General features: G+C 33.6%; 1 protein-coding gene across 1 annotated transcript; it reads left to right on the top strand.

Annotated features, from left to right (window-relative positions):
- The first annotated feature begins 645 nt into the window (after positions 1 to 645).
- On the top strand, positions 646 to 8,448 carry LOC120174558 (pyruvate kinase 1, cytosolic-like). The gene is made up of 16 exons (XM_039181364.1): positions 646 to 714; positions 1,087 to 1,183; positions 1,435 to 1,532; positions 1,732 to 1,887; positions 2,611 to 2,688; positions 2,896 to 3,027; positions 5,229 to 5,309; positions 5,426 to 5,497; positions 5,598 to 5,687; positions 6,119 to 6,263; positions 6,436 to 6,524; positions 6,950 to 7,045; positions 7,443 to 7,510; positions 7,679 to 7,778; positions 8,090 to 8,149; positions 8,293 to 8,448. Exons 1-16 carry the CDS (start codon positions 646 to 648, stop codon positions 8,443 to 8,445), a joined length of 1,584 nt encoding a protein of 527 aa, XP_039037295.1. The 3' UTR covers positions 8,446 to 8,448.
- The last annotated feature ends 1,859 nt before the right edge of the window (positions 8,449 to 10,307 follow it).

The raw sequence follows: 10,307 nt of genomic DNA, 5'->3' as shown, positions 1-10,307 counted from the left end.
TAAAATTTTGTTATTTTTTCTATTAATTAATTGAATTTGATTTTTGAATGTCTTTAAATTATTATAAATTAGATAAACATACACACTGTCATCTAAATTTAATTTAAAATTTATTTTAATATTTTTGTTTTTTTAATTATTTACTTTAACTTAATTTCTTAATACATAACTTTTTTTATATTAGTTTGAGTAATTATAAAATAATATTTATTAAATTTATTTAATTATTTAATAATGAATACTTAAATATTTTTATAGATGTTATATATTAATCTAAAAAAAATCAATCATTCCCTAAATAACTGAAATCGATTTATCGGCGTTTAAATTCTATTTCAAATTAGTACTCAAACTTTCTCACAAAGTTATTCTGATTATATTAGAGTCGAATTCTAGGGATGGTAACCACCGGATTTGTTTCCCCCCAAACACAAGAAAAAATTGCTTGCCACAGGATTTGTAAAGTGGTTGCAGCATTTTCATGTCTTGTCATCAATAATCCCCCACTAAATAAAATATGATATAAATGTACGATGATTTCGTACTAAACACTTGTTCTCTCTGAGATCTCAGTCCCAAACACACAGAAACAATAAAATCTCTGTTCTGTTTGTTCTTGGATTTAGCTTCGAAGAAAATAAGGAAATGAATTCAAATAACTTGTTTCTTGAAGAGCCTATGCGAATGGCTTCCATTCTGGAGCCATCAAAGCCTGTAAGTTCTTTTATTTTTTTTGCAATTTTGTTTATACTGTTTATCGATCTTTTGATTTTCTTGGTGATGAATGATATGAGGAGAAATCAGAAGAAGAAATGAGTGAAAACAAGAGCATTATATGTATATACCTTCATAATGAATAGATTTGGCCAAATGAGGTTCTCGAAGAAGGAAAAAAATAGCAGCAAAATTAACAATCAAGATCATTGTTTGTTTGATCTGAAAATTTGAAGAAAGTTAAAGAAATTATATATATGTATGTATGTATAGAAGAATATGCTACAGTTATCTTTTTAGCAGGATTTTTTTAATCCTTAGAAGATTTTGGATCATATTACTAATTTTTTTTGGTTTGAATGTGGATTGCAGAGTTTCTTTCCTGCAATGACAAAAATTGTGGGGACACTCGGTCCGAACTCGCGATCTGTTGAAATAATATCTGGTTGTCTTAAGGCTGGAATGTCTGGTATTACCTTTTTTTCTCTCTTTTGTATATCAATTTTGTGTGTATAGTCATGACAGTGCAATTTTTTTTGGTCTACTTTTGGGATGAAATATGAGTCCTTTTGTCTGTAATTTTGTTCATTGAAAGCTAGTTCGATTTTCCATGTTAGCTATTTGCATCAGATAAATTTGAATTCAGAATTTAAAGGCAAAAGAAACAATGCATTTGTAATTGTTTACGTGCTTGAGATGATTGTGCTTTGTTATCTTCAGTGGCGAGGTTCGACTTTTCATGGGGTGAAACCGAATTTCACCAAGAGACTTTGGAAATTTTGAAGACTGCTGTTAAGAGTACTAAGAAGCTTTGTGCTGTGAGCCTCTTGCGTACTTTAGTTTAAAACCGACCTTTTATTATCCTTATATTATCTTACTCCATTGATGCCCTTTACATGGTATTTTGACTCAATGGTTTATCCCAGCTTCAATGAACTTGTTTATTTTATTTTCATGTAAATTACATCCTGAATATCTAGAAATATTAATACTACAATATTGGACTTGTGATTTCAGATTATGCTTGATACTGGGGGTCCCGAATTGCAAGTAGTTAAGAAAACGGAGCACCCCATTACCCTTGAGGTAGATACGAAAGTAATCCTCACCCCGGATCAAGATAAACAAGCTACTTCAAATCTGCTACCAATAAATTTTTATGGGCTATCTAAGGTCAGCAACTTTTTGTGAGATCTATAAATTTCATGGAGTATCAGTAGTCTGATATTCGTCTCACTTTTGCATCTCATATTATCTTTTTTTTTTCTCAATATCTTACAAATGGATATAAGGTCGTGAGGAAAAAAAAAAGAAATGCAGGAAAATTTTATTGGTTTTGGTTGACCTAAAACTTGTGAACCTTTTTCGGCATTGGTGTTTTTATTATTAGAAAATTTTCAGTTTAACATTTTTCTGAAAATCTTCTTTTGCTGCTAAATATTCTAAACAAGACAATTAATTTGAAGTGTCAAATGTACAGGAACTAGTTTAACATAGTCGTTTGACCAAGTGAAGAATCTTTGTGAAGAGGCTGTAAAATGGTTAAAATGCATTTGGGTGAACTCATTTGTATACCATGGCATTCTTATGTTTCCATGTACTCAGTAATTCTTGTCCTTATCGGTTGTATGTCAATGAAAGGGGATTTTCTTGTCCATCATCTATTTCTTCACATGTTCGTTAACTGAATTTCTTTATCCATAGTGGATGTGAACTTTCTTTTTCGGATTAGTAGTACACTGGAAGGGGCTTTATTATCTCTGGTATACTTTCCCTTTTCTTCTGGTTTCTCTTGCTCCCTCTGTTTCTCCAGGTTTTATCATGAAAAGGAAGGTAGTGTGTTAATTTCTCCATTCTAACAACAGTAGTTAACTCTGTTTTATTTGTTGCTGGCAGGCAGTCAAGAAGGGAGATACTATATTTATTGGTCAATACCTGTTTACTGGAAATGAAACTACTTCGGTGTGGTTAGAGGTAAGGAAAAGTTGAAGGGATGAGGTCATTCTGACTAGACAGAATAGTGGCCTACATCATGTATTTGGAATTTCTTATACTGGCACTTTATGAGAGCGGGACAAAGGATGGGTCGCTTGCTAATGAAAAATATAATGCCTAGAGGGTTGGGAGTTAAAATGGTTATGGAAATTTAAGGCTACTAATATGATTTGTATAATGGTTCAGGTTGATGAGTTGAGTGGCGAAGATGTGGTTTGCCTAATCAAGAATTCTGCTACTCTGTCTGGGACATTGTATACCTTGCATGTCTCTCAAATTCGTATTGAAATGCCTACTTTAACTGAAAAGGATATGGAGGTAATTTTCCTTTTTTTATTTGATGTAGGATGTGCAATGGAAGAAAGAGCATAAAAGACTACTATACCCGGTGTAATACTAGAAATAGAATAGTCCATTGCTGTTAGATGCTTGTTTAAATTATGTGACAAGCCAAACCATTGGGTGTTTGATAGATTTTTTTTTTCTTTTTTCTTTTTACTCCAAGAAGAACCTAAATAAAATGAGATGGCTGTATCTCTTTGCTTGAAAACGTTACTTCTAGCATATGATTCCTAGCTCTTGTACCTTCAATTTTGATAATAGGCTTCGGTTATGTAGCATTATTAATAGATGCATATCTTGTACTTCCCTGAAGTTTCAAGACACATTTTAGATAAGTATGGTCTTTTTGTTATCATGAGACTAGGAAAATGGGTGAGGAAGTTTGCCAACGAGAAGGATTCGTTATGGAAAAAAAATGTTGTGCAGTAAGCATAAGGTCAGTTGCAATTCCATGTCTATTTCAAAGGTTTTTTCTCCTCAGGCATCATGGATTTTGAGAGGTATTGCTAATAACTACCTGAAGAATGATTTGGAGGGAAAATGTCTAAGATCGAATTCGAAGTTGCAAGTGGGTAATGGTAAGTCCATCTTTTTTTGGATGGATGTTTGGATTGATAACACACCTCTCAAAAATCTGTTTCCTAGGATTTTTTCTCTTTCTCCTAATAAATGGGGTAAGGTAGCTGACTTCGGTAGTTTTGAGTCGAATGGTTGGGTGTGGAACATACAAACTAGGAGAAATTTGTGTGATTGAGAATGGGACCAATGGGTGGATTTGTTGTTTAAATTGAATAGCATAAATTTGATTGATTCAGTGCAAGATTTCCTATCTTGGTCTGCAAGTGGGGATGTATTGTTCTCGGTTAAATCTTGCAGAAGGGCCCTTAGTGAATCCTCTGGGAATAATTATTTGTGGAAGAAATGGATGTGGTTGGGTCTAGCTCTTCCTCGTGTTGAATCTTTCCTTTGACAGTTATCTTATCAGAAAGTGGCAGTCAGAGTTGAGTTGGTTAAGAGGGGGGTGCCCATTGGTGAAGATAATCTCTGTCCTCTTTGTAGGCAGCATGAGGAATCAATGCAACGTCTTTTTATTTCATGTTCTGTCGCTTGGGAACTCTGGAATAAGATTATCACTTTTGGGATTTATCTGTAGTTTTGCCAAAGGATCCTCCTCTCCTTAGCTCGTGGTCTAAATTGAGGGTGCATTCAATGATTTGGAAGTTTATTTCGGGTGTTGTTTTTTTGCTCCATTTGGAAAGCTAGGAATGCAATTGTTTTTTATAGAGCCTCTTTGGTCAGGATATCTCTTTTCTTCATAGTTAGATTTAGGTTATCTAAGTGGTTCCTAGCCAAGTGTCCTCAAGTTCTTATCCAAGAGGATCTGCTGATTGGAGATCCTTCCCTCGCAGATAGTGTCTCTGTTCCTAAATCTAAGAGCTGTCTTGTGCTTTGCTGGCTACTTTCTCCACGGGATTTTCTTAAGATGAACGTTGATGGAGTTGTAAGGTTTGATGGGTTGGTAGGAGGTATAGGTGGTATTTTAAGAGATTGGAATTGTTGCACTCTAATGACTTTTTCGGAATGTATTGGTTAAGGGCCCCCTCCAGTTGCTGAATTAAAAGCTATTAAAAGAGGCATTGAAATCTTTCTTTCTTCAGTTTGGGTTTCTGTTGGTAGGGTGATTGCTAAAAGTGATTGTAAGTCTGCAGTGGAGTGGATTCAGTCTCCGTCTTCGGCTGCTGTCTTCTTTATCACTCTAGTTAAGGAGATTTTGTCTCTTTTTTCTGATAAGGTGTCTTTAGTTAGGTGGATTCCTAGGACTTCTATTTGTGAGGCAGATAGTTTAGCAAAGGAAGGGATTGGGTGAATGTAAGGTTTTGGTTTTTGGTTGTTTTATTCGTTTTTGTAGTTTCTGTTTTCTGGTGTAATTGTTAAGCCTTATGTAATGCTGTTATATTAATAAATTAAGGCACTCTTTTCCTCCTTCCGCTGGTTGGTTCTTTCTTTAGGGAAAGGAACCACTATGAGGGAGGTTTTTAATGAGGCCTCCTATTTTTATCAAAAAAATTTGTTATCATGATATTGTTTTGATCTAACTATACAGGAAAGAATAGCATGATATTTCTACTTTGAAGGCACTTTTGAGATTTTGTTAATATGATTATTTTTTGTATCAGGTTATAAGCACCTGGGGTGTTCGAAACAATATAGACTTCCTTTCTTTGTCATATACCCGACAAGCAGAAGATATTCGTCATGTAAGAACTTCCCTGCTTGGAGTTCATATTGTTTCATTATTTCAATTTCTCTCTTTGCATTTGCAGTTATGATTTCTTTCCATTTCACTAGTTACTTTAATTGTTTCTGTGTGCAGGCTCGTTCTTTCCTTTCTAAATTGGGTGAGCTCAACAAGACTCAAATTTTTGCAAAGATTGAAAATATAGAGGTCAGATGTATAAAAAGGCTGTTTCTAACACTCATTTTATTTGTACTTGAGACGAGATTGGTTTTGAATCAGAACCTTGCCTTCTGTCAACTGGTTGTAGGGGTTAAATCATTTTGATGAGATCTTACGAGAAGCAGATGGAATCATCTTAGCTCGGGGAAATCTGGGGGTAGATCTCCCTCCTGAGAAGGTTAGCTTTGTTACTTCCATTGCAAAAGTTTTTTTCCAGAATGGTACCATCTAGGTCATGGTTCTATATGCATTCTCATTAGTGACTATTGAAAAGGAATGACAGATGAATAAATAACGGAAATTGCATCCTCATTAGTTAAAAGGTTTGCTGATTCTGCTGATAGCTAGGAGCTATCAACCCAACATTTTGTCTTTTCATTGTTATTACTTGAGTGAAAGCATAAATTTACTTATCTTGTTTTTAACCAAAGATCAGCTAGTAAATTGTATTTGTGGGCAAAATGGTGCATCACTGCATCTGAAGTGGATTTTTTCTTAAGTTATGCAGGCATTCTTCATGATAATGGAGACTCCATTCTTTTAATTTATGGGACCAGACCAGCTCCTCTAACTAATTTCTGTTATTGTTCTTCCATTTGGAATTTACAGGTGTTTCTATTTCAAAAAGCTGCTGTTTACAAGTGCAACATGATGGGAAAGCCTGTAGTGGTCACTCGTGTCGTGGACAGTATGACAGACAACCTAAGACCTACTCGTGCTGAAGCAACTGATGTCGCCAATGCTGTGTTGGATGGTCAATTCCCGTTCACTTATACTATTATGCTTTTTTTTCTCCTTTCTGTTCCTTTGTGTCAAGTTTGATGGAATCTCTTAATTATGTTGCGACTAATACCCTGCTTAATAAATGACTTCCGATATGGATTCAATCTATTGGAATTTTATTTTTCTGTCTGCTTTTTGGTTAGGGAGTGATGCAATACTTCTAGGGGCAGAAACCTTGCGTGGACTATACCCTGTTGAAACTGTCTCTACAGTTGGAAAAATTTGTGCAGAGGTGAGTTCGGTACTTCAGTTTACCCTTGATCAGGAAGCCTGTTTGTTAATACTATCCTAAAAAGTTTTGTGGAACCACATTTTCTGTTGTAATTTCCTTCTTATACATGAGTTGTTCAATCTATTAACCAATCTCAGTTTATTGGTTTCTCTTCGGCATATACAAGGGTTTGAATTTTCATTTCTATGAGAGTAAGGCTGATGATTGTACCGGACATGGCCTCTATATGTGCTTAAAGTTATTGAGCAAAAAGAAGAGAGGAAAACAGCCAATGTTTTATTTCAACTTGTCAGATTTGTGTTATAATTTCTCATTCATATTATATAGTTTATTTTTTCTACCAATATTAGTACTTCCTGTAACCTTTTTAGTACATTATTTTAAATTCTTGACCTGGCGTACTTCCAATTAATTACCTTCTGCAGGCAGAAAAAGTTTTCAATCAAGATGTTTACTTTAAGAAAACTGTCAAACATGTTGGCGAACCAATGTCTCACCTGGAATCCATTGCTTCTTCTGCGGTATTTAATTTGATGCTTCCTTCTTTAAATTGTTTCTCTTCTTTGTTTCCGTGCGATACAGTCAAAACAAGGTATTATGAAAGGAAAATAGTTACCTCCGAGACAGGCAGATTCATTAAAGGAATCTCTATCCTATCTTTTGCCATCTAATTGATTTGAGTTCGTTATATGATAAGAATATGGTTAGAAATCCAACCGAATACAGATTTGGAAGGTGTAAATTATTCCACACTTGTGCCTTATATAGGATTCTTTATAATTTTGGTATGCTAGTTTAGGGTCAATACATTTGGAATAGATTTACAGAATTATGGTATTACCTTATAATTATGCAACTGAAGTGTCTGGAAGTCAAATTTCCAAGTCCTTATGTATAAGTGAATTTAATGTGCCACAGGTACGTGCAGCTATCAAGGTCAAAGCCTCTGCAATTATTTGCTTCACTTCATCCGGGAGGGCTGCAAGGTTACATTTATTATTTTGTGTCCACTTCTTTCTGTGTGTGACGAAAAACCAATATCAATGTAGTTGCATATTTGATGTTCCTGCATGGCATGCATACATTATGCTTATACTTCTTTCTTTGCCGACCGATAGCTAGTTGTAACGTAAAACGCTTTTGTACTAATGCAGGTTGATTGCAAAGTACAGGCCATCAATGCCTGTGATATCTGTTGTCATCCCTCGGCTAAAGACAAATCAACTGCGCTGGACTTTCTCTGGTGCTTTTGAGGTATGCTACTGGTGATATTTTTCATGTTCCCTATGTGAATGAGTCTGTTTCACAGATGCGAGAAACTTGAATTACATTTGGAACGAATATTCCAGAGAAATAAAAACATGATGAACAATCCGAAAACAGTTATTGTATGGAAGGCATAGTTTCTTTAAATGAAGTTCTAATAGTCTGTTATCTTTATCGTCTTCCTTTTCGATTAGTAGATTATTTGCAGTGAATAATCCCTCATTTTAGTATAGCTGTTTATTCGGTTGAAAGCTCAAAATTAGTCTCTGTCAAGCTTTTCTTTTCTTGAATCCTTGCAGGCAAGGCAATCCCTGATTGTTAGAGGCCTATTCCCCATGTTAGCTGACCCTCGACATCCGGTAAGGTTTATTTTATGCCTGTGTTTTACTAGTTCCGAATCTGGTCCTCCATTATATCACTATTGTGATATACCGATGCTTGTGTCATCCATTAGCATAATAGTTCGATGTAACGCTTTTTCTACTGTACTTGAGTTTTGCAGGCGGAGTCGAAAAGTGGCACAAACGAATCGGTCTTGAAGGTTGCTTTAGATCATGGAAAGGCCGCAGGTGTTATAAAGCCGCATGACCGCGTCGTTGTTTGCCAGAAGCTTGGGGATGCATCAGTGGTAAAGATCATTGAACTTGAAGATTAGAATCGAACTTTGAAGTTAATGTTGCCGAGACTTGTTACGGTTGTCGCGGAATGCCTTGTCGTATACAGTTAAGCCATGATGAAATAAACTGAATCTTTAAAAGTATATTGTGAAACTATCCATGTTTTTTGTAATATGTGGTAGGAATGACACTGAGTCAGATATCTGCCATTTTTTAATAGTTTAGGTTTGAATTCATAAATCCCTTTAAAATCTGAATTTGGATGTTACTAGTAAATTATTGAGTATTATTATCAAATTTAAGGCTGAATTAAATATTTTTTATGTTTAAATTAATAAAAATAATTCTTTTAAATGATTTAAATATGTACAAATTTGAATTTGCTAAAATTTAAATGGTTAACGTTCGAATCTCTTTAAAAAACTTGAATGGTAAGGAAAAGATTTCGTTTAGTATATACTTGTGAAGATAAATATTTTTTTAAATCAAGATTGCTCAGTTTTGAAATTGAAGTCACATGTGAGCCTTTAATGCTAAACTACGGTTAGAAAGCATCCCAAAAACTAGAAAACCATTATAAGGTATAAAAGGGACCGTATGAAGAAAAAAAAAATCCTAATCCAACATTATTGTGTCAAAAGTTCCAATCGAAGTTAAATTCTTTATTCTTTCTTGTTGAAAGCTAAGTTGTTCTTGTGGAATTCTTTCTTCTTTCTTGCTAAGTTGTTCTTGTTGCTTTATTTTCGGTAGCCGGATGTGATAGATCAGAAATAATTGTTGAATGAAAGGGACGTTTTGGTGCAATGCAATGCAAATGTATGTACATCCTTCCTCATAGCAAAACCGTACTTATTAGGCAACCCACCAAATCCTGAACCACACATGCAATCTATATCCCACCCACTCAAAACCTTCCCTCATTTACGAGCATTTAGCAAGGTTTAGGTTTTAAAAATTTATTTAATATAAATCATGTGTAACTTTATTAAATTATTTTTGTAAAATTTATTTTAATTTTAATTTAAATCTAAATATATTGTTTTTATTATTATTACATTTACTCTATAGTAGTTAATTTTTTAATAATAAATCTGGAATAAATATGATGTGGTATATGTTTAAAGATTTTCAATCATTTGACAATGAATGCTCACATTCCTATATACAGGGTGTTCAAACCCGAGATCTCAAAGGATAACAATAAAACTCTTAACTACCGAGATCACTTGATTTATGTTGTAATGGTTGATGGTTGAATTTCTATAATTGCAATTATTACCGCGCATATTCTTGTAACTTTTTTTTTAGAAAAATGAGTAATAATAAAATGAACTCTTAATCTTTCTGTCTTTTATTTATTAAGTCTTTATTTTAGTAAAATAAAAAACTTTTAAAGTAAAATAAAAAAAACAAATTTTTAATGAAGATGCAGACAAAAACATTAAAATGTTGATGGTGTTGACTTTGTGTGATAGTTCATGTGTAATTCATGTTGCTATGAATTATTTATATTAAAAAAACAAATTAAGTTTTTGTTAAATAGGTAAACAAAGGCAACACAATCTTAACTTATAAACCTTAAAGGAGTAAAAGAAAAATAAAATCAAAACTTTTTCTAAAATATATGTTTCACTTAAAAAAAAATCTAGACATGATATGATGTAGGCATGAGATTGAGAGAACTAATATAATATGTTACTATGCAAACGGTTATGTATACATCGACAAACTGCTATAAAAGAAGATTTAATTTTATGAGACTGTTGACCTTTCCTATTCCGTAATGGATACAACATGAAACATGAAACATGAAACTATTATAATAATAAATAAAATCGTACCATAATAACAGACAAATAATCATACTATAATAACTAAAAAGAAAAACAAGACGTAGGTA

This window comes from Hibiscus syriacus, unplaced genomic scaffold, assembly GCF_006381635.1.
Source record: "Hibiscus syriacus cultivar Baekdansim isolate YM2019G1 unplaced genomic scaffold, ASM638163v2 tig00112114_pilon, whole genome shotgun sequence".
NCBI lineage: Eukaryota > Viridiplantae > Streptophyta > Magnoliopsida > Malvales > Malvaceae > Hibiscus > Hibiscus syriacus.
The sequence above is the reverse complement of the archived record's forward strand: the minus strand, read 5'-3'. Positions and strand labels throughout refer to the sequence as shown.

What these genes read in the sequence shown, in the direction of transcription:
- LOC120174558 (XM_039181364.1), top strand. Translation starts at nt 646, where the DNA reads ATGAATTCAAATAACTTGTTTCTTGAAGAGCCTATGCGAATGGCTTCC. An exon ending in TCTTAAGGCTGGAATGTCTG is followed by an intron (nt 1,184 to 1,434) that starts GTATTACCTTTT and finishes TGTTATCTTCAG; the next exon opens with TGGCGAGGTTCGACTTTTCA. An exon ending in AAGCAGAAGATATTCGTCAT is followed by an intron (nt 5,310 to 5,425) that starts GTAAGAACTTCC and finishes TTCTGTGTGCAG; the next exon opens with GCTCGTTCTTTCCTTTCTAA.